Source organism: Nansenia antarctica, assembly GCF_963989245.1.
Source record: "Nansenia antarctica genome assembly, chromosome: 6".
Classification (NCBI taxonomy): domain Eukaryota; kingdom Metazoa; phylum Chordata; class Actinopteri; order Argentiniformes; family Microstomatidae; genus Nansenia; species Nansenia antarctica.
The window spans coordinates 21166298-21191297 of NC_137676.1; the positions used below are offsets into that span (position 1 = coordinate 21166298).

At 43.6% G+C, this 25000-nt stretch overlaps 1 protein-coding gene across 1 annotated transcript in view; it reads left to right on the forward strand.

The window, feature by feature from the left end:
* Nucleotides 1-25000, forward strand: part of LOC308160379 (clathrin coat assembly protein AP180-like) — a gene marked incomplete at its 5' end in the record, with an annotated part of 51210 nt that overhangs the window by 10470 nt on the left and 15740 nt on the right. The window contains 13 exons of the mRNA XM_080534294.1: nucleotides 1180-1322; nucleotides 6488-6563; nucleotides 7570-7672; nucleotides 8942-9035; nucleotides 9739-9850; nucleotides 11228-11334; nucleotides 13188-13229; nucleotides 13856-13917; nucleotides 20675-20687; nucleotides 20791-20888; nucleotides 21349-21425; nucleotides 22141-22155; nucleotides 22654-22824. Coding sequence (XP_080390420.1) covers nucleotides 1180-1322; nucleotides 6488-6563; nucleotides 7570-7672; nucleotides 8942-9035; nucleotides 9739-9850; nucleotides 11228-11334; nucleotides 13188-13229; nucleotides 13856-13917; nucleotides 20675-20687; nucleotides 20791-20888; nucleotides 21349-21425; nucleotides 22141-22155; nucleotides 22654-22824 — 1113 coding nt within the window. The remainder of the gene's footprint in view (nucleotides 1-1179; nucleotides 1323-6487; nucleotides 6564-7569; nucleotides 7673-8941; nucleotides 9036-9738; nucleotides 9851-11227; nucleotides 11335-13187; nucleotides 13230-13855; nucleotides 13918-20674; nucleotides 20688-20790; nucleotides 20889-21348; nucleotides 21426-22140; nucleotides 22156-22653; nucleotides 22825-25000) is intronic.

A 25000-nucleotide genomic window follows, 5' to 3' on the forward strand; every position in this document is an offset into this window, starting at 1 on the left:
GGCCATTAAAATACCTTACTCACACTGAATTAGTCATCGCAAGATGTTTTAATCAAATCCTATTTCCTCCATTAGGCCTACACAAATCTCCTCAACATAACACCTCTCGGCAGTTTCACTCAGCATTAAAAAGGAATAGTTCACCCAAATAACAAAAATCACGTCATTGGGTTCTTTTACCCTGAATGCCTCTGGACAAGGACAAAACTTCACAATCCAACACTTTGATTTGGCAGCGTCACTAACCTTTCACCCGTAAACCCCTTGGTCTACCAGGTACCATCGTCGACGGTCATATCAACCCCCATGGGGCGGCTGTGGTGCAGGAGGCAGACCTGCCGTCTAATGATCGCAAGGTCGGCAGATCGGCGGTTCGAACCCCGGCTGGCCACATGTCGATGTGTCCTTGGGCAAGACACTGAACCCCAAATTGCTCCCAGTGAGTGAGCGGGCCAGCGCCTTACATGGTAGTTTGCCGCCATCGGTGTGTGAATGTGTGTGTGAATGGATGAATGAGAGGCTGTTGTAAAGCGATTTGGATAAAGGCGCTATATAAGTGCAGTCCATTTATAGACTATTGTAACAGTGTCCTTTCTGGTCTTCCGAAGAAAGCTATTGGCAAGCTGCAATTAGTCCAAAATGCAGCAGCGAGAGTTTTAACCGACACAAGTAGAAGAGCTCATATAACTCTAACTATATAACTAACTATTTTAGAGACTCTACACTGGCTTCCTCTTAAGTTCAGAATAGATTTCAAGATCCTTCTGCTTGTTTATAAAGCTCTCACTGGCACAGCACCAGAATATCAGAAAGACCTTTTGCTAGCATATCAGCCCAATAGAGCTCTCAGGTCTTCTGATGCTGGTTTTCTCTGTGTACCACATGTACAAAAGAAGAGATTTGGTGAGGCCGCATTCTCATTTTATGAACCCAAATTGTGGAATACACTGCCAGTTTACATTAGGGATGCAACCTCAGCACATATGTTCAAGTCAAGACTAAAAACCCATCTTTTTAATATTGCCTTTAAATGACTAAATTATTAAATGATGAGGATATCATGATTAAAGCACTTTGAGCTGCAACGTTTTCAGGAAAAGCACTATACAAATAAAATATATTATTATTATTATTATTATTATTTACCATTTACCGTTACCCTCTCCGCATGTGTTCCAGATCTGATCTCAGCCACCAACGCCACCAACGTGAACATCCCCCAGATGGCCGACACGCTGTTCGAGAGGGCGACCAACGCCAGCTGGGTCGTCGTCTTCAAGGCTCTCGTCACTACCCACCACATGTGTGTCCATGGCAATGAGGTCAGTGGCCGCCGTCCCCCCTGGGCTCCCTGCTGTATGGTTGCTATGTTGACTTATTTATCGTATAATTCTCAGTAGTTTGGTCATTAAAAAAAAAAAAATCCTTGCTTGGGATATTTGTGATTTTTATTGGGTCCTTCATACCAGTTTCTGGCCATAACTCTACTCTAAGCCTCGCTCTCCTGTGAATTCTTAAAGATCCGAAAAACTGGATGAGTGTCACCTTTTACGGTATACTTGCACTTGAATTGGCTACACTTATACATGTATACATTTATGTCTTCATAATTATCTAAGCTCTACACATAGAAGTCTCTAGAAGTAGGGGCTAAGGGCATTGTCTTATAATTATCTAAACTCTACACATAGAAGTCTCTAGAAGTAGGGCCTAAGGGCATTGTCTTATAATTATCTAAACTCTACACATAGAAGTCTCTAGAAGTAGGGGCTAAGGGCATTGTCTTACGTCAGAAAGCGCAACGGTTGCCTCTCTTTGCTGTCGGTCAAGGCTCTGAGTGTCGCTTAGTAACGACCCCATCTGTACTAAGACAACGGACTAAGGGTTCATTGGGAAGGCCTAACCAGTAGGCCTCACCATGTGACCTCCCTCTGTCCAGCGCATTCAGGGGACATAAGGAAGGATACCGCTTTAGAGAGTTGGTCTGAGTCCCAGAACACAGTGAGTGTAGCTGTCCATGGTGCTGAACTCTAGTTGTTGGAGCTGCTGTTGATGTTGCATTGAGAAAGGGGCTCCAACTACACATTGGCCTCTTTTGTTTGTTTGTTTGTTTGTTTGTTTGTTTCTTATTATAGAGGAAAATATTAAAAGTCACATTACAGGTGTGTTAAAATGAGTCACATTTAGACTGGCCTGAGTTAGTCCTCTTCACCCCGTTGAGGGGCATAGGGCGTCCACCAGAGCTCTCCATCTCACTCTCTTTTGGGCCTGGGCCTTTGTTTCTTGCCAGCTCACCCCGATGTTCTTCAGGTCTTGGAGTGTGGAACGTCTCCAGGTGTTTTTCGGCCTTCCAACTTTCCTCTTCCCCTGCGGGTTGTAGTCCAAGGCCTGTCTAGTGATGTTGTTGGAGTCCTTCCTAAGGGTGTGCCCTATCCAGCTCCACTTTCTCCTTTTGATGGTGGTAGCTATGCTGTCCTGGTTTGTTATTCTCCACAGCTCTTCATTTGTGATTCTGATGGGCCACCACAGCTTGAGGATGTACCGCAGGCATTTGTTGACAAACACCTGGATCTTGCTTGTGAGGCCCTCGGTGGTCCTCCACGTTTCAGAGCCGTAGAGCAGGACAGTCTTCACATCGGTATTGAAGATCCGTAGCGTTGTGTTGTTGGAGAGTTGCTTGGACAGCCAGATGGGCCTGAGTATATTGAAGGCTACTTGTGTTTTGCTGATGCGTGCTACTATGTCCCTGTCTGCTCCTCCATCCCTGCTGATGTTGCTCCCTAGGTATGTGAAGTTCTCCACGTCCTCTATGGCCTCTCCCCTGAGTGTGATTGGGTCATGTGTTTTCTGGTTTAGCTTCATGGTCTTAGTTTTCCCGATGTTGATCTTGAGTCCTAGCTGGTCACTGTTAGTCTGTAGCCTATCTGTCTTCTGTTGCAAGTGTGTGTGGTTTTCGGAGAGTAGTGCGAGGTCGTCTGCAAAATCTAGGTCCTCGAGCTGGGTGAACGGGGTCCACTGGATTCCTGTCCTATGGTTTTCAGTTGTTCTTCTCATGATCCAGTCTATGGCAATGAGGAAAATCAGAGGGGAAAGGAGACAGCCCTGCCGCACCCCTGTCGTGATGGCAAAGGTGTTTGACAGTTTACCCTTGCAGATCACCCGGCCATTGGAATCCTGGTATATGTCTTTTATTACGTTGATGATCTTAGAGGGTAGGCCATAGTGACCTAGGAGCTTCCACAACACTTCCCTATCCAGGCTATCGAAGGCTTTTTCGAGGTCAACAAAGTTTATATAAAGTGCGCTTTGCCACTCAACACACTGTTCTATGATGATTCGCAGGGTATCCATGTGGTCTGTGCATGACTTATCCTTCCTAAAACCTGCTTGCTCCTTCCTCAACTGGTCATCCAAGGCTGCTTGTATCCTATCTAAGATAATCCTACAGAGAACCTTGCTAGGGGTGGACAGAAGCATTATGCCTCTCCAGTTGTTGCATTCGCTAAGGTTTCCTCTTTTTGGAATGGTGACCATTAAGCCTGTTTTCCATTCCATCGGGGTTGTCTCTGTATCCCAGATCTTGTTGAGGAGGGGGTATAGAACCTCTGTGGATGCTTTGGGATCGGCTTTCAGAATATCAGGGGGGATGTTATCAACTCCTGGTGCTTTTCCAGCCTGCATCTTTTTGATGGCTCTGGTTATTTCACCCTTCGAGATCCTCCCACAGTTGACCTTCAGTATTTCCAATGGTGTACTGCTGATCTCTGGTGATGTTTCTGGGGGAGGTCTATTTAGGAGCTCTTGGAAGTGTTCCCTCCAGCGGTCCAACTGTTGGGCTTCCTGTGTGAGGAGTTGTCCCTGTTTATTCTTCACCGGTCGGCTAGTGGTTCTGTTCTTCCCTGCTAGTTGTCTTGTGATTCTGTAGAGATCTTTCATGTTCCTCTGTCCCGCTGCTACTTCTGCCTCAGATGCTAGGTTGTCAATATATCTCCTCTTGTCCCTTCTTGTCTTCTTCTTCACTACTCTGCTCTGTTGTTGGTGCTCTTGTCTCCATTTCCCTTTCTTGGTCATATCTGGCTCCCTATTGCACTTGTTTTTGAGGTTTTTCCTTTCCTCTATATCTTTCCATGTGTCATCTGCAATCCAGTCCTTTCTTTCTCCTTTCCTATAGCCTAGGACCTGTTCACATGTGTCGATGAGGGCCTTCTTGCAGCTTTCCCAATGTTCCTCAACATCTCCCATTTCTGCTAATGCTTGGAATCTGTTTATAAGTGTAAGCCCTGCTTCCTGTCTAACCTGGTGATCCCCTAGTTTCCTGATGTTGAATTTTCTCTGGGTCCTACTTCCTTCCCCTGTCCTTGCAGCTAGTTTCAGTCTGAACTCTCCTATCAGCAGGTGGTGGTCAGAGTCGATGTCTGCTCCCCTCTTTACCCTAACATCTAGCAGCAGTTTTCACAATTTTCTTGTTATTGCTATATGGTCGATCTGGTTCTCTGTCTTTAGATCAGGAGAGATCCATGTCGCTTTGTGTGTGGGCTTGTGTGGGAATATAGTTCCTCCGATGATCAGTTCGTTGAAAGAGCAGAAGTCCGCAAAGAGGGTTCCATTCTCGTTCATTTCTCAGAGACCTTCAGTTCCCATGGCGTTCATCCAGTGCCTGTTGTCCCTTCCAACCTTGGCATTCATATCTCCCATGACTATCTGGATGTCTCTCTTTGGGGTCTTCTGTACTTGCGCTTGTAGTTGTTGGTAGAACTTTTCATTTTCCTCAGTTTCAGCAGAATTTGTCGGTGCATAACACTGGATGATGGTGATGTTACGACCCTTGGATAGGAACCTGGCAGTGATTATGCGCTCTGAAACTGGTTTCCAATCAAGGAGGCTTCTTGCATCATCTTTAGAGATAATTAAGCCCACCCCATGCATATGTGGATCCTCTTCGTTCTCCTTTCCTGAATACAGGAACCTCTCTCCTGTGGCGATGGTGACTTCCCCAAAGGTGTTCCATCTACACTCACTTACTCCTATTATACTAATGTTGTATCTTCTCATCTCCTTTGCTAGTTGTGCTAACTTTCTTATTTGATATAGAGTTCTCACGTTCCAGCATCCTACTCTGGTATTGGACTTGAACTGGAGCAGGCCTTTCCTCCCTTGGGCTTTCCGTTAGGGTTTGTCCCAAGGAATTCATTTGTCTCCTACTGGTAGGGCGGCATGCCCGATTCAGGTGTGATTTCTTAGTTCTGGTTTCGGTTTCAGCAATCAGTTTTACGTCTGGGTGGGTGATTGGCCCAAGCAGCCGTTGTCAGCTGGTGGGGTTGCCACCTTACAGCCTGCTGACCTGTTGGATTTTTCGTTAGGGGGTTTTCTCCCGTAGCCTTCGCCTCAATAGGCCCACAAGGCAGTGGGGCTATTTGACCCATAGCTGGGGCTATTTGGCCCATAGCTGGAGTATTTGACCCATAGCTGGGACAGGGGTGAGAGGCGCCAGGGCGTGTCCACACATCGGTGGGCCTGCGCGCCATCTCTCTGGGGGCCCCTGTACTCCGAGATCCCCCACAGATTAGCCTGGGACCGCAAGGTCCCAGTTACCGTGTGTGGCCGCGTGGAGGCCCTGCAGGAGTCTTGGCGGTGGATAGGCTATGTACCGGCAGGAGGAGGCTTATGCACTCGGCTCCTCTTTTCTCCCTTGTGAGGGGCTAGCCGCTGGCCGTGGCTGAAAGCAGAGAGTAACAAGCAGGAGCAGCATGCAGCATGCGCTACCCACAAGCACTACTACCTCAGTACTGCACTGCCGCTTCACACACGCCCTGTGCGATCTTAAGCACCCACACTCAGACTGGCCTGAACTCGGTTAAAACTGGTTTACAGCAGGCTCCTGTTCTGCAGCGCAAAAAGACAGAATCACATAAACAATACAGAAAGTAAAAGTGGGAACAGTCACAGAAGGAAGACAACAGGAAAACATGAACAGCTACACATCACTACAGAGGAGAGGACTGAAGGGAGGGAGTAGGATGGTAGATGTGAGTTGGATCAGTTCTTGCAGTTCTTGGTCCTTCCATCAGATGGTGTTTACTTTATATGCCTGTTTGAAATATGAGATAGATGTTGTTGCTTTAATGTAATAATATCATATAATAATGTAATGTAATATGTGGAAGGTTTTAAGGCTGTGGAAATAGCAAAGCTACCGGGTGTGTAGCTACTTAAACAATGTTTATCAACGAAGGGTGTGAACAACTCTTTAACTGACAGACAGGCTAGAAAGCTATCATGATATGACTCTTTGGGTTGTTGTGTTGCTTCCTACAAATGCTTGTTGGACTGTGTACAATTAAGACTATAGTAGAGTAACATACTCTTTTGTGTCTGGCTCTATTTGATATGCCTCTATTCTCTAGTTTTTTCTGTCTTGCACCAGTTAAGTGTACTATTTTATTGTAAGGTGTTAAAAACTGTCAGTATATTTGCTCTCTTTTCTCAGAGGTTCATCCAGTACCTGGCCTCCAGGACCTCCCTGTTCAACCTCAGCAACTTTATCGACAAAACCGGCTCTCATGGTAAGAAGTGAGAGTGTGTGTCTGTTTGTGTGTGCGTGCGTGTGTATGTGTGTGTGTGTGTGTGTGTGTGTGTGTGTGCGTGTGCGCTTTTGTGCATGTGTTCGCATGCGTGCGTGTGTGTGTGTGTGTCTGTGTGTGTCTGTGTGTGTGTGCATCCATGCGTGCTTGCATGCGTGGACAGTAAAATGGATGGATTTGTTCCCAGATGAGAACACAAATACATAAACGGATCTAAGACTATCTGGACAAGCAGAAGGAGACAGGAAGAGGGGAGTAGACAGGGCCATCTGGGGAGAGAGGAAATTACTGCTCTGATAATTATATGAGGGACAGGTGCCGACATGAAATGTACACATACTACACACACGGTATTGTACTCACAGGCTTACATGAGTGATGTAAGTGAGAACTCATTTACAGAGACAGCTTGGCTACATATACTCGCACGCACGCACGCACGCACGCCCGCCCACACACACACACACACACACACACACCTACACACACACACACACACACACACACACGTGCACGCATGTGAACACATGCACAAAAGCACACACACACACACACACACACACACACACACACACACACACACACACACACACACAACTCTACGTCCTGCCTCCCTGTGATTGTTATTTCCTCTGCTTGTCAAAACACATCCTTTTAACCTTAACCGCATACAATGAAGAAAATTCATATTATTCCTACTTTTATTTTATTTCATTGCGACTTTTGACTGTTTTGGATTATTTTATTGTCTCTTTTCTTTATTAAAGTTGTTCTATTTATTATTGTGATATGGTTATGATATGGCTGTGCTGAACTATTCATTATTGTTATATAATTGGGCTGAACTGTCAAAGTACTTCGAGCTGCATAATCTGTGCGAAAGGTGCTATACAAATAAAGTTATTATTATTAATAATATTATTATAGATCAACAGTGACTAGATACGGTCAGATTGGTCCACTCACATGTTGCTCTGCGTCCTCCCAGGATATGACATGTCTACGTTCATCAGGCGGTACGGCCGCTACCTGAACGAGAAGGCCTTCGCCTACCGCCAGATGGCCTTCGACTTCACCAAGGTCAAGAAGGGGTGCGTCAATCAGCTCCTAACAGCCAATGAGCAGGCCTTGTTTTCCCCTCTAAGTCCCACCCTCTTGTCACCCTACACTTCTCTCTGTATTGTCCCTAACCCTCACCCTAACCCCAACCCTAACCCCAACCCTAACCCCAACCCTAACCCCAACCCTCACCCTAACCCTAACAGACAAAGAGCCTTTTAACACGTAATCAGCCATGAGGGTCTTTTGGTCATTTGACCCCTGTGAGTAAAAAAAAGGTGTGATATCTTTGCACTTGATCAAATTTCAGGACCCTCCTTTCATGACCTTTCCTATATATATGCGTTCTACCACCCAGTATCCTTACATTTTCAAAATCACATCAGGATAAGCTAATATAAAGCTATTTTGCCGTTTTTCTGTGTAGGAAGCTAATTTACAAGCGGCCAACTAGTGGTTGTTGTGTGTGAATAGCAGGTTAGCATTTTAAAGAGGCGGCTCTTTTATTAGGTAAAAAGGCACGTCCCTTTTAGTCCCGCCCCCTTGTCCCGCCCCCTTGTCAGTCTGCACTTCTCTATGTATTCTCCCTTCTCTCCACAAACCCTTTCTTGCTGTTGTTGAATTCAATTGACCTTGTCATTGATCATCTCACTGTAAAAACCTCCCCCCTGAGGCCCACCTCATCCCTGAGGCCCTAGTTCTCTTGTTCACCTCCTCCCTGAGGCCCACCTCATCCCTGAGGCCCTAGTGCTGTTGTTCATCTCCACTCTGAGGCCCACCTCATCCCTGAGGCCCTAATGCTCTTGTTCACCTCCTCCCTGAGGCCCTAGTGCTGTTGTTCACCTCCCTGAGGCCCACCTCATCCCTGAGGCCCTAGTGCTCTTGTTCACCTCCTCCCTGAGGCCTACCTCATCCCTGAGGCCCTAGTGCTCTTGTTCACCTCCTCCCTGAGGCCCACCTCATCTCTGAGGCCCTAGTGCTGTTCTTCATCTCCACTCTGAGGCCCACCTCATCCCTGAGGCCCTAGTGCTGCTGTTCATCTCCACTCTGAGGCCCACCTCATCCCTGAGGCCCTAGTGCTGTTGTTCATCTCCACTCTGAGGCCCACCTCATCCCTGAGGCCCTAGTGCTGTTGTTCATCTCCACTCTGAGGCCCACCTCATCCCTGAGGCCCTAGTGCTGTTGTTCATCTCCACTCTGAGGCCCACCTCATCCCTGAGGCCCTAGTGCTGTTGTTCATCTCCACTCTGAGGCCCACCTCATCACCCTCATCATCTTTCTGGGTGTGTTTGTGCCCTCAGTGCTGAGGGAGTGATGAGGACCATGGCTCCTGATAAGCTGTTGAAAGGCATGCCCATCCTGCAGACGGAGATCGACACACTGCTGGAGTTTGATGTGAGTCAGATTCAGATAAAGTTTATTGCCATTATGCTTGACACATATAGGAATTTGCTTTGGCATTACAGAAGGTGCATTTATGCTTTTTTCACATATATATGAACAAAACAAGTACAATACAAATGCAAAAACAGGCAAACACAGGACAACACAGGACAGACAGTGCATGATAGTGCTGTAAATAAAGTGCAGTGCAGAGTTATTCAAGGTCTAGTGCATGTTCAGTCCTGGGCAGACTTGGAGGCGGGGGGGAGGGGGAAGCCAGAGTCATTTAGCAGCCTGGCGGCTGAGGGGAAGAAACTGAGCCTGTGGCGGGCCTTCAGTGCCTTAGGCAGCCGCAACCTTCTTCCAGAGGGAAGCAGGGTGAGGAGGCCGTGGCCGGGGTGGAAGGGGTCGGCCATGATCTGTCAGACCTCTGGTCCTGTTTGGCTGTTTGATGTTGATCTGTGGACTTTTGGTTCTGAGGTCTTAGGTTCTGGATCATTTGTAGTATTGGTTAACTATGCATCAATACAAATAGCACTATTTTTCTCTCTCTCTCTCCCCTCCCTTCTCTCCCTTCCCCGTCTTTGTTTCTCTCTCTCTGTTTCTCTCTCTCTCTCCCCTCCCCTTCTCTGTCTCTCTCTCTTTCTCTCTCCTCCCCTTCTTTGTCTCTCCCTCTCTCTCTTTCTCTCTCTTTCCCCCCCCCCCTCTCTCTCAGGTCCATCCGAAGGATCTGAACAACGGTATCATCAATGCTGGGTTCCTGCTGTTGTTCAAGGACCTGGTCAAGCTGTTCGCCTCCTACAATGATGGCGTCATTAATCTTTTAGGTTCGCTGGGCTTTTCTGGTGTTTGTTTGTTTGTTTTTATTAAAATGGAAAAGTTATATACAATACAGGTGCATCTAAAAATATATATATATTGTGGAAAATCGTTATTTTCCGTAATTTAATTCAAAAAGTGAAATGTTCATATATTCTAGTTTCATTACACATAAGGTGAAATATTTCAAGCCGTTTTTGTTTTAATGTTGATGATTACGGCTTACAGCTGATGAAAATCTAAAATGTAGTATCTCAAAATATTTGAGATTATTATTACTTACTACATAATAAGACCAATAATTGTATACAGAAATGTTATACAGAAATACAGAAATGTCAACCTTCTGAAAAGTATGTTAATTTATGCGCCCAATACTTGGTCTGGGCTCCTTTTGCACAAATGACTGCATCAATGTGGCGTGGCATGGAGGCAACCAGCCTGTGGCCCTGTGGAGGTGTTCTGGAAGCCCAGGTTGCTGTGATAGCAGCCTGCAGCTCATCTGCATTGTTGGGTCTGGTGTCTCTCATCTTCCCCTTGACAATAGATTCTATGGGGTTCAGATTAGGCGAGTTGGCTGGCCAATCAAGCACAATACCACCATGGTAATTAAACCAGTTACTAGTAGTTTGAACCATTAAACCAGTTACTAGTAGTTTGGGCACTGTGGCCAGGTCCTGCTAGAAAATGAAATCAGCATCTCCATAAAGCTTGTCAGCAGACGGAAGCATGAAGTGCTCTAAGATCTCCTGGTAGACGGCTGCGTTGACTCTGGGCTGGATAAAACACAGTGGACCAACACCAGCAGAGGACACCCCAAATCATCACTGACTGTGGAAACTTCACACTGGACTTCAAGCAACTTGGATTCTGTGCCTCTCCACTCTTCCTCCAGACTTTGATTTCCAACATTTGCCACAGGCTGATTGCCTCCATGCCACACCGCATTGATGCAGTCATTTGTGCAAAAACAAAGTAAGCCGTAATCATCAACTTTTCCTCAATATTTTTTTAGATGCACCTGTACACACATTGTTTGCCCCCCCCCCCCCATTTAGGCCCCCAACCCCCCCCCCCCCCCCACTCCCATCGTGTGTACTGGTTTAGTTATCTCTTATTTGTTGTTTCTGTGTTATAATACAAATTGCATCATAAAAATGTATTCCATAGCATTAGCTAATTAAATGCCCAAGGGGACATTTATGAATAAGACAGTTTGGTGATAGCATTGTTCATCATGATTGTATCTCAAATCAGAAGTTTGAGCAGGAATTTGTTCTTGACTTGACTCACCTGGTAAAATAAAGATCCTATAAAAGAGATTTTTAAATCAAAGCTTAACATGCACATTTAACTTTGTTGACCCTGTCACTGTATGTCTGTAGAGAAGTATTTCAAGATGAAGAAGTCGGACTGCAAAGAATCTCTGGAGATCTACAAGAGGTTCTTGACCAGGGTGACCAAAATTGGCGAGTTCATGAAGATTGCTGAGGTGCTGACCCGAACCTGTTCTTACTGTACCATATCGTCACCTTCTTAAAATAATGGCTTACGTCATATTTTATATTTTAAGTAATATTTTCAAGCTTTGAGAAAAACAGAATAAACTGAACCAAAATGTTACATTTTTGTTTTGTAAATTATTGTAATTTTTTTAAATAATATAGATTATATTAAATTATATAATATCAAATTATGATAATTTAGGCAAAAACGGAATTTTCCTCAAAAGTGACGTAAGCCATTATTTTAAGAAGGTGACGATATACAAGGCTCTAATTATACATGGTACATATATGCTACATACCACAAGACCTATTACCCTTGTTCTGTACATATCATACTGTACATATCATAACTGTACTTATCATATTGATATTCACCTTAGGGCTGCACGATTAATCGATTTTCAATCGAAATCGCGATTATTATTATTTTTTGCCATTTAGCAGACGCTTTTAATCCAAAGCGATTTACAATTACGAATTACAGGGACATTCCCCCTGGAGTAACTGAGGGCTAAGTGCCTTACTCAAGGGCACACTAGTAGTGGTGTGGTTTCAGGCGGGATTTGAACTCACAACCTTCCGATCACAAGTCCAACTCACTATCCACTAGACCACCACTACCCCACGATAATGTGATTCCATCCCGCACGTACGGAGCTGAAACATGTGGAGTACTATGCAACAACAACCGATCTGCGGTCGAGCCGTGCACTTACATAGGCCTACATTACGACGAGTTGAAGAGCTTTATCTATTTCAATGTTTACAGAAAGGACCTATTCTTTTTTACTGGACATTTTTATTATCACTTTATTTAACTTGATTGCAGTATGTGCAATATTTAGATGCTGCTCCTGAGCCATAATTAAATAACCTTGTTTGTAGAAAGGTCCTATTTTATTTTCATATTGGAATTGTTCAAAAAAAATTGACACTTGAGAGAAACAAAATGGCAGCTGTTTAAAAAAAACATACATAAATATGTTGTTCCAATTCATATCTTTTAAGTTCTCATCCTTGCATTAGAACAGTTTGATGGCATAAGAGCAGTTAACAGTTTGATGGTATCATGTGGTAATGTTCTCTGAAATTAGCCCATGATAGAAGGTGATAGACAGATTCATCCAATCACCTGCCAAGTATTTTTTGAAAGTACCTGCCCTTTTCCAAACAGCTTCCAATTAAGCTTTCCTAGATGGTTGTGTGAAACAAACCACCTGAGTCAGGTTAGTAATGCTCCATCACATGTTTTAATCTGAAGCTTGATTTTAAAGCAACCCAACTTTAAAGCAACCCAATGTAAGTTTAGTTCTTTCACTCGTAGCTCGGGCTGTGGGGGTGCTAGAGGAGGGAGCCTCTAAGTCCCCTGAAGACGTACAAACAAACTGCACGTTGATACGACCTTCCTAGCCGGAGATATGGCCACACTTTACAAAAACTTCCTTCCTTTTTTTTTTTTTTTTTTTTGCTATTTAAAAAAATTATAATCGCAAATTAAATCGCAATCGCAATATCTGTCCAAATAATCGCAATTCGATTTTCCCCCCAAATCGTGCAGCCCTAATTCACCTCATGTATATTCACTTTTATATTCATTTATTTATATTCACTGTAATACCACTGTAATTCCATGCATTGTCTATAGTATCATGTCTTTTGATTAGATGCCAAAATACATTTTGTTGTCTCAGTACTCTTATCTGTGCAATGACAATCTAATATAATCATCATATTACAATAATGTTGTAAGCAGTTTATTGTACCATTATACACATTAATGTATCATTTTATGTGTTTTCTCACAATAATCTCTCGGTTTCTCTTCCACCCCCTACAGACAATCGGAGTTGACAAAAACGACATTCCTGACATCAACTATGTAAGTCACCAGATCTTATGTTTTTGTTATAGCAAAATGCTTCTGCATGCTTCTGCATACACATTACTGTATATTCATAATGAGTGTCTATGGTCTGATAAGTCACACACACGCACACGCACACGCACACACACACACACACACACACACACACACACACACACTGTCTCATCCATCATAATGTCCCCTCCCCATGCCCACCCAGTGTTTGCACCCCGGGGTAGTGGTGGATCTAGCAGACTCTGAAGACGAAGACTGTCCCTTTAAGCCTAGGGGGTCCGAGGACAGTGACATGGTAACCATGGAGACGCAGGGTGTCCTGGCAGAGTGCCTGTTTGGAGGATGAGGTGTTGGCATGTTGCACTCATGAGCTGATCTAAATAAACATGTTTGCTGTGTGTGCGCGTGCGTGCCTGTGTGTGTGTGTGTGTGTGTTACCTTCTCTACTGGCCTGTGAGTTGGCAGATGGTGTGGAGAAGTGAGTTCCAGCCTTGCGGTCTAGAGTGCTGTGTTATTTATAGTTGCGGCCTCGCACAGGGACGTTAGAGAGCAGAGGTTAGGAATGAATCCAGTCGGTCTGTCTCTCTCTCATTGGTGTCTTCTGACTGGGTGTTTCTCCCCCCCAGGCTCCCAGCAGCATCCTGGAGTCTCTGGAGACACACATGAACAGCCTCGAGGGCAAGAAGGGGTAAGAAGAAGTATTTTATCTTGACAGTCACTTTAATGTGTGGAGAGGCCACACACAGTACTAGCAGGGCTGTAGTTGAAGAGTAAATGCACTCCAGTGCACTTTTGGCAACTTGGAAATGGTGGATAGAGGTTATGTAATCAAAACTAATGAAAAACTCCTTTTTGCACTTGTTTTGATAAACTTGTCCAATGTCCAGTTTTTTTCAAAATATACCTTGTTAGCATTGTCAGCTCAGGAAATTGCTTTTCCAAGTCCAACATACACACACACGCACACACACACACACACACACACACACACACACACACACACACCCCAACATACTGAATCCTCCGGACTTCAAAAAGACTAACAGGACTGGAACGTCTGGCAACGCAAGACTAAGAGGCAGCTACTGCCTCAGCAGCACTCTAGTGTAGCATCCCTCAGTTGGACCTGTCTTTATTTTCCTTTAATCCTTCTCCTCTGCATTCCTTCTCCTCCATCCGTGGGGATCACAGTGAAGGGTGAGCATACATTATTTATTTCGGGTCTTGACTGTTGGGAGTCACAGTGGTCGATACACTACCGTTCAAAAGTTTGGGGTCACTTAGAAATGGCCTTATTTTTTAAAGAAAAGCACTGTTTTTTTCATGTTAACCCTAACCCTAGTTTTCCCACATGTACCGTAACATAATATATATATATTTTAAAAGCTGTAAGATATCTGTTTAGAGTTTCCTCCCAATGTTTCTTAACACTAGAGCAGCCGTGAGGTGTTAAACAGCACCAGTGAGTACAAAAAAAAAATCTACCTTTGCACTCGATCAAATTTCAGGACCCTCCTTTCATGACTTTTCCTAGATATGTGCGTTCTACCACCCAGCATCTTTACATTTTCAAAATCGAGTTAGTATAAAGCGATTTTGCAGTATTTCTGTGTGTGTCTGTGTATTTGCATTGGAATTCAGCTGCCATCTTTTTCTCCAAGGCTGCAATTCTCTTTTATATCAGCAGAGGGAGCAAGGACACACACACACACACACACACAAGGGGACACACACAAGGGGCTTCAGTGGATAAGACTGATATTTGTAAACATATATAGGCTAAATAAAGCAATAGGGATACATAAGATATGTATATGTACAGACAGTTATGAAAATTATAAACTGTACAGTATGTCTCCCAATCCCTTCAGACGTTTGAAGTGCTGCCTGTCTATAGTGCTGCCTGTACTCATCAACGTATATTATAAAAATATATATATTTATAATATTGTATATAATGTCTTTTTTGTATATCACTGTAGACCACAGTCTCACTCACATATACACAACACATAACACAACACTGTTGTGTATAATAATAATAACTGTAATACACAACAGGCAAGATGGTTGTAGCCTACATAGATATATACACAGATTAATATTTGTACACTCGTTTTCGAACATTAGATAGTTGATTTTGGCAACATTGTAGTAGCCAATTGCAGAGTGTATTAATAATTGTGTTTGTTTCAATCCTCAGTGTGTTCATTTTATAGTGTGCAGTGAACAAAATTTTTATAATAATCGTTTTCGAACATTATACTACATTACCCATGCTGCTTAGCGGTGATGTCAAATGATGTCACGATGATTATGCCTGTTGCAACACTGCGTTACCACAATCATCCACAGAACGCTGCCACCCCCCACAGCGGGAACACGGATGACCACGGCAACACAATGCTGCAACACCCATCACCTTCCTTTTCAATAATAGCAATCAACCATCATTCAGACATATACATATCTTATGCATCCCCACCGCCATGCCACAAACATGAGTCCCACACAGCGCCGAAGCCCGAACACGAGCACAACGTGTGCCCCCCGCGACGGTGACTAAGTTGTGCAGCAAACTCTTGGCTATGTACTGTTGACAAAATACATCCAACATCTAAATAGCAAAAAATATCGTTTTAGTAATATTGTTACTAACGTCAGAACATGAGAGTTCTCTCGAGGAATCTCGCATACTATTTACGGTAGTATGTAGAGCTGAATTCGACCCTAAAAGAGAGACTCCTCCGGTCTTGCAGACTCCAGACAGATAACGTATATAACATTGATCCAACGTTACTGTATGATAATATTGCATAAATCATAAAACACGGAATTTTCCAGGTTTGGCAGTCACAGAGTTAATAATATTACATTTTGACTTGTAGTTCAATGCTTATGGTAGTAGGATCACATTATGATGTGACACACACCCATTTTGACCGACGTTGATTCAAATGTGAATGGACACATTCCAATGTTGATGGGTTTTTGAATTGGTCGTTGATGGTAACGATCGCAAAGCCATCATGTAGCTTCCCGCCTTGTAAAATACAATGCATTACTTTCGAGTATGTCTGGCATATATCGGACCTCCGTTTTATATTGAAAAATATGGTGATATACATAGGCGAACCGATCGAGAAATGATCAACCGTCCCCTATAGCCTATCAACATGACAAATAAACTTCATTGTATGTTTGCATATGAACACACCTATTCCTATAAATTAGCCTGCATTACAGTCTAGAGAGCACACCTCCTCGTTTTTTGCTGTGATGAGTCGTCCAGAGTTCCAGAGACGCCATTGGCAACCTGATGAGGTTTTAGCATTCATACATGACGTGCAAGCGGATCAGTCAGATGGAGGATCAGGAGATGATGAGCGAATTATCATGGTAAGATAACAACACTGTCCCAAATTGCATCATATAGGCTATTGTTTTTCTGTGCATAATTACATTAAAACAATGTGAAATGTTTTTACATAAGGCTTATCTAGGAAAAGTCAAGATATTTATGTGCAATAGGACAACCCATGTTTACATAAGGTTTATATAGGAAAAGTTAGGATATTTATATGTTTACATAAGGTTTAGGAAAAGTTAGGGTATTTACAGCATAGTGAACTGGTTTATGATAGGAAAAGATAGGATATTTATATGTTTACAGGAAAAGTTATTCCTTATTTATAGCATAGCGTACATCAAGTGTTTCTATAGTAGATTGTACTGTACTTGTTACTGTATAAATTACAATAAAGACCATTCATTCGTTCAACTAATAGTTTCTTGTGTCTTACAGGCAGCAGGCGATCATGTCATTGAATCAGACGCAGATGCTTCCGAATGCGACTGTGACACTGAGGACGCATGTGAAGCCACGAAAGAGAAGGGCCGAGACGGCACAGTGTGGACTGAGCAACCAGGCCCAACACAGCGCAACCCAGGCGCTCGGAGAGGCAGAGAACGACAGGCCAATATCATAAAGACAGCTCCAGGCCCGACTCGTTATGCCAAATCGAACATTACAAGTCCGTTGAGCAGTCTACTGTGTCTGATTGACACGGAAATGTGGCAACAGATTCTAAAGTACACTCAGGCAGAAGCTGACCGGAGTAATGCTGAGAAGTTCAATTTGACAATGGACGAACTAAAGGCATTCGTCGGTCTCCTTTACTTCAAAGGAGTTTATTATGCCAAGTCCGTGAGGATGGATGACTGCTGGTCATCACATCTCGGAGTCGATTTCTTCAAGGACACAATGAGTCGCCAGAAGTTCCGAGATATCATGCGCTATCTACGCTTTGACGACAAGAACACACGAGCCGCCCGCGTTCCGGTGGATAGATTTGCCATGATTTCAGAAATTTTTGATACATTTGTGAAAAACAGCATTGCATCATACACACCTGGTGACAACATCACCGTGGATGAACAGTTGTTCCCGACCAAAGCAAGATGTCGTTTCACACAATACATGGCCAATAAACCTGACAAATTTGGCATAAAGTTCTGGGTTGCAGCGGACGTGGACACCAAATACATGTTGAACGCACATCCCTACCTAGGGAAAGATGCAAGCAGGCCGGCCGGTCAGCGGTTATCAGACAATGTTGTGCTGCGTCTGATGGAGCCGTTCGTGGGCAAAGGAAGAAATGTCACGACAGACAATTATTTCACCTCCTTGCCACTGGCAAACACCCTTTTGGCCCAACAAACCACAATTGTTGGCACAATTAATAAAATCAGACGGGAGTTGCCCCCATGTACACGGGCACAGACTGAAAGATTTTCCAGCAAGGTGCTGAGGGCTGGAGAAGCCACACTCACAGTTTACCAGGCGAAACCTAAAAAAAATGTTTGCCTCCTCAGCACACTGCATCAGACAGTTTCTACTAATGATGGCCCAAAGAAACTGCCTGAAACGGTTGCCTACTACAACAGCACTAAGTGCGGTGTTGATGTTCTGGACCAGATGACGAGGAAATATACAGTAAAAGGAGGGACCCGCCGTTGGCCTGTAGCTGTGTTTTACAACATTTTGGACATGGCTGCAATTAATGCACACATTCTGTACAGCCAGTGCATGGGCATCAGTATAACCAGGAAGCAATTCATTCATAAGCTAGCAGGGGAGCTGTGTGAGCCACTGGTAATGACAAGGCTTCCTTCTACACCAGCAGCGAGAAGGCGACTGCAACTCGACAGGCCACCTACACCCCCACAGGTGAAAAAAAAAAAGTGTCAAGGCGCCAGGTGTCATGGGAACAAAGCGATCAAGATCTGCCAGTCGTGTGGAAGATTTGTCTGTGGTACATGCACACAGCCAGCAATGGTGTGCTGGAAGTGCTGACTGTTCTATATTTACGCAGACTGTCCTATATTTACACAGTGTGTGTCCCCTTTTTTATATATTGGTGTTTATTTGTTACCATACTTTTTATTTGGAATAATTGACGTGAACATTGCAAGTAAATAAAAATGTTCCTTGAAATATCTGTCTCTCCGTGTTCGTCCGTAGTATGCCTGGATAATTTCCACTCATCTTCAAAAATTCCCAGAATATTCTGTTCTATGAATATGTAATCACAAGAAAGACCTTCTTCCTGCACACAAAATCTTCTTCCTATAGTCAGACCTGCTAGTCAGAGGCTATACGCGCTCCTGTGAGATCACTCAAGCCTCAAGTTTATTTGTCACTACATTACACTACATTACACTACAAGTGTACAGCCACATTATGCAATCAAAACAAAACGAACGAACCCCCGTGAGCAGTTGCAGGGGCTGGCTGACAATATTATTACAAAATAATATTGTATATAATAATATTGTTTATATATATAAACCAATAACATTACATTACACTACAAGTGTACAGCCACATTATGCAATCAAAACAAAACGAACGAACCCCCCTGGGCCATGTGTAGCCTATGTACAATTATAAATGTTCGTTCAGACAATACAACATATATTGAAAATGATGATGAATACATGTGGGATGGCGGTACGGGGATGATATGTGGCATGTCCGCTCGCCAACTAAAGCCCCTTCTTGCCTATAGACAACTGTACAATCATTCAACTGAATGATATTGTGCCCCCAACTCTTTCTCTCTCCTGCCTGAGTGATGTGTATTTACGTGGTGTCACCACAACACACAAACTTTATTTGTCAATTACACACTCTTGCGTATTTCCATTCATGATGGTGTTTCTGTAAATTAATATATATATATATCCTATTGCATTATTTGAAAATGTACAGCGTTGTAAATAGTGTCATTCAATGCACAACGCACGTCATTTCACACGACGAATGACTTTCTGAGGCAGTGAAATAATACATTATCAATACATGATATACTGGTGGCCTTTCCTGTCTGTCTTCACTGTCTTCACTAGATCTGCCTCACCAGGCTGAGTACAGCCTTTCTGGTGGGAAGTGAGGGGGGGATGGTAGAATGCTTTGTTTGCTGATCGGCAAGCAATCATCATGAATACGATTACGCTCCCCCTCGCATGATCCATTACATCAAGTGAATGGAACTCTCTTTAGAAACTAGTTATTCTTGTTTATTTCAGTGGTGTAGGACGTGACTTTCATTCATACAATTCACCCCGTCTGTGTCACCCCGTCATATTTGGATAGTTGATTTTGGCACCATTGTATAGTAGCCAATTGCAGAGAGTATAAATTATTTTGTTTGTTTACTGCACATTATAAATGAAATGAAAATAGCTGTTGTGAAAAGTGAAAATATAGTGTGTTCATGTTGCAGCGAAATGTCTTTACATAGATGTGATCAGATGTGATATTTCTACTACAAACGAACACAGACAGAGAGACAGATAATTCAAGTAACATTTTTATTTACTTGCAATGTTCACGTCAATTCTTCCAAGTAAAAAGTAGACTTTCTGAGGCAGTGAAATAATACATTATCACAATATTGCAATATTTATTACTATTATTTTTTTATAATAAACCTTAATTCGTTAGTAAAGCTCCCGCAGTCTCAATCTATCGTTTCGTTGGCGGATTAAATTCAGCCCCTGCTTCCGGGGGGCACGTACAGACGTACAGCTAACCCTAATGTGAAACGTCATCGTGTCAAGAGCCTGGCAGACGGCCTTGTGTGACATCGCCCTCCAGCGATCCTTGTCCGTCAGTACACTCTTCTCCATGTTAAAATCTGCTGGTGCTGTTTCACACCTGATTGCGGTGGAATGAATGGCGATCCCATGGCTGTTCTAGTGTTAAGCCCTCCAAAATGGAGCCCCTTTCCATTACAGTTTCACTCCCCTGAAAAATTTGTTTTTATAACATTGTAATAACGTTGTAAACATCAAGTGTCATACATTTTCTAAAATGAAACACTTTAAATGTTATCGTGCTCTGTGGCAATAAAGATTTAAATTGTCTCCTTCTCTTTCAGGTCTCCAACAAAGGTGAGTTGTGAATTAGAATTGTATATTTTCTCATCCTATCTGTCTCTCCTGGGTTTGTGTTCACAATGAGACACTAACAGAGGTCTCCCTCTCTGGATTCCAGGGGTCTCCCACCAATAACGTGTCCCCGACCTCCACTCCCGCCAAAAGTGCAGATGCCGTCCCCACTCTGGCACCGCCGCCTGAAGAGGCCGCTTCAGAGTGAGTGACCACTTCCTGTGTGGCACCTTTACCTAATTTCCTGACTCACCAACCGTACACCGCTACATTTTAGGATTCAGTCTGTTACATTTGTGTCTCAGAAAAGTGATTGCAAGACTATCGGTATCTACTAGTTGTGATACAGTATGTTAAACTTAAAAAAAAATCCTTTCTCTCTCTCAACCTTTCCATATTCCCCCACACTTTCTTGTTACCCGCCCTCTCTCTCTCCCTCCTCTCTCTCTCTCTCTCTCTCTCTCTCTCTCTCTCTCTCTCTCTCTCTCTCTCTCTCTCTCTCTCTCTCTCCCTCTCTCTCTCTCTCTCCCTCCTCTCTCTACCTCTCTTTCTCTCCCTCTCTCTCTCTCTCTCCCTCTCTCTCTCTCTATCCCTTTCCCTCCATCTCTCTCTCTCCCTCTCTCTCTCTATCCCTTTCCCTGCATCTCTCTCTCTCTCTCTGTAGTTCTCTGTTGGATCTGGATCCTCTCTCCTCCTCTGGTCCCTCAGTAGGAGCATCAGCAGCCCCCATGTCCTGGGGAGGTAACCTCCCTCTCTGACTCACTAGAACTACAAACTGACTCACTAGAACTACAGACTGACTCACTAGAACTACAAACGGACTCACTAGAACTACAAACTAACTCACTGGAACTACAAACTGACTCACTAGAACTACAAACGGACTCACTAGAACTACAAACTAACTCACTGGAACTACAAACTGACTCACTAGAAGTACAAACTAACTCACTAGAACTACAAACTAACTCACTAGAACTACAAACTCACTAGAACTACACACTGACTCACTAGAACTACAAAGGACTCACTAGAACTACAAACTGACTCACTAGAAGTACAAACTAACTCACTAGAACTACAAACAAACTCACTAGAACTACAAACTCACTAGAACTACAAACTGACTCACTAGAACTACAAACAAACTCACTAGAACTACAAACTCACTAGAACTACAAACAGACTCAATAGAACTACAAACTAACTCACTAGAACTACAAACTGACTCAATAGAACTACAAACTTGACTAACAATTACAGATAACATTAGTATTGATATATCTTTTATTTGGGTATTTCTGTCTTTCCTCTTTTAGAGATTAACTTGCTTCCCAGTTTAATCAAGTCCTAAATTAGTCGATTCATCCTTATTTAAAGGTCAGATTCTTTAATTAAGATTCCTTTAATGAAACGTTGCCCTTGTCCCTGTGCCTTCCTGGGACTGCTGCCACAGACCTCCTCGGATCAGGTGAGTGCTATCCCACAATTCCTCCTGGCACTAAGCTCTAGTCAAGTGTATTTAACCTTCAGCCAGACTACCATGCCAGTTCCTAGATAGCCTCCTCCCTGTGTGTTTCATAGTGTTGCTCTCTCTCTCTCTCACTCTCTGGTCCTAGTCTCAGTAGTGTTTCTCTTTCTTTCTCTCTCTTTCTTTGTTCCCCCCTGCTCTCCCTCCCTCCTCTGCATATCCCTCGTTTGTTTTGGTTCATATGGGGGCTCTTTCCTTGATTTTTTGGGATCTTGATTTGGTTCCAATACGGGCTTTGTTGGTACTTCTTTGTTGGTACTTCTTTGTTGGTACTTCTTTTTCATTGGTTTGGCTCCTCTGGGGCATTTTGGGGTTGATTTGTTTCCTGTTTTTTTGGGGGTGCTTCGGTTCCTATGGGATATTTTTGGGGTTGTTTTCTTTGGGGTTGTTTTATTTGGGGTTGTTTTGGGACCTTGTTTTGGGGGTTGGTACCTGCAGAAATGGGCGAGCCCATGCTTCCTGACCCCACCCTTGCTGTAGACTCCGCCCCCTCTCCTGCGGCGGCCACGCCCACAGCTGCAGCCACAGAGCCGGGTGTGACTCTGGCTCCTCCCCCTAGTGCAGCTGCCGCCCCCTCCCCCGGGGCTACGAATATGGATCTGCTGGGAGGTCAGTGGGCTTCCGGAGGATTCTCTAGATGGAATCGCTCCAGAAAGCTCAACCACACCCCTCAACATGCACGCGCACACACACACACACACACACACACACACGACAGACCACACACATACAGCACACACACACACACACACACACCACAGACCACACACATACTGTACTGTACACACACACTCACACACGTGCACACAGACATGCTTCTCATACATTTTTACATGCTTCTCCTTGTTTGATAGGCAGACAAGCTTTTCCTCTATCTCAGAGAAAAGCCAATCTATCAAACATGCAGCGTTCCGTTCTTTTACAGCCACTTCAGACATCTTGCTTTGGCCCGGATTCTCACTGTGAACATTTGTGATAGCAGCTGGTGAAAGCGAGAACAAGTTAGCAACTGATTTTTTAAAATAAACATTTTTTTTAATTGTAGTCTTAAGGCCAATGCACACGGCGTGCGATTTTTGTTGCACGACAACATTCTATTTTGAAGTTTGAATGGAAGTCTATGAGAAAATCGCATCCCAATGCACACGGCCCCGATTTTAATCGCACGGCGAAAATTCGATTCCATTCGTTTTGAATGGGACAAAGCACACGGCGTGCGAGTTTTGTCGCACTGTCAAATTTTGCAAATTTTGTAAAAGTTTGTGGTGCGACGGATTATTGCATCACAATGGGACCATTGGGAAAACTTCAACTGGTCTATCTAAATTAATTGAGTCACTCATAACGGAGAGACTGGAGCATACATTTTACATGCGTCTTTCGATCATAGAGAGGTAGCTTGCTGAGCATCCACTCATTTTCCATAACGTAAAAAGGAGGAGGTTGGTTGTGGGACTACGAGATGCTGCAGTCTCACAATGAAATGAGAGTTCAACTTGGTCAACAGTTGAGGCTGTAGTGTACAGGAGGACCGCTAGTTCCAGGCAACTTACTTCAGGTTGAACAGACAGGAGTTTGACGTGGATCTGGGAGAGATTGGAGGCGGAGCGGAGACATTTCGGAGCTAGCATCAAAACACTAGTCTATTAGGGTACTGTACTGTTATAAACTGTTTAATAACAGCTTCCAATACAAACGGAACCAAATTAATTGTAACAGTTGTTTGTTTCTACCTGGCTGGCCCTGGCTCACAAACAAAGAGGTGACTAGCTGGCTAGCTAACATTTCGGAGCTAGCATCAAAACACTAGTAAGAGTGCAGACGGACTTACATATTGAGCCTCATCGGTTGGCAGTGCACCGCTCAGACCCCACGGGGGGGTCTCAAATACCCGGCGAGTTACGTGCCCTTTTAATTATTTACTATTCAGCCAATATGTCCAATGTTTGTCTTATTTATAGGCCTATGATTATTTGAATGAGATTAATTTGTACTACTGTATATTTATGATGATTAATTGAGATGCATGATCAGTTGTGGAAGTTGAGTCCTAGGGTGAATAGCTAGATGTTGGACTGTCTCCGTCCTCCGAATCTATGTCTGCCTGATCATCGCCCATAATAATAAAGTGGCTTTTATAATACACCTTTCTGGCTGTGTGTTTTGTGCGCTCCCTCTCCTGACATTTTACCAATACCCCTAAATCAGGGGACCCACATATTTTATCACAATGTGTCCAGTTGTATCTTGTAGAAATTGTGGAAGCAAGGCAAGCAATATTGGTAGAGCCTATTGTAATCAGCCTGCCTGGTCCGACTACGTAACAATTGAGAATGGAATGTTGAGCTGCAACAGAAATTGCATCGCACGCCGTGTGCATTGGGATGCGATTTTTTATGATAGACTTCATAGACTTCAATGGTGTGAGTTGAAAATGGAATTCTGCGGTGCAACAACATTGCATCGCACGCCGTGTGCATTGCAATGGAATGTTGTCGTGCAACAGAAATTGCACGCCGTGTGCATTGGCCTTTAGATTTAGTGGACTACAAAAACATACACAAGTGTTCATGAGACAGGAAACACCAAAAACAAATATTTACAATCTATATACATAGCAGAACAAAAAACGATAGAGAAATGCTACAAACATGGAGACATCAGGCAGTAGCCATCATATAGCATAGAACATATAAATCTAAAGTAATTAATTCATAGCATAACACTCATGTCGAAATCCTCATTTAGACCTAGGGGTTGTAGACTTTCTAGGCCTAGGGTATGG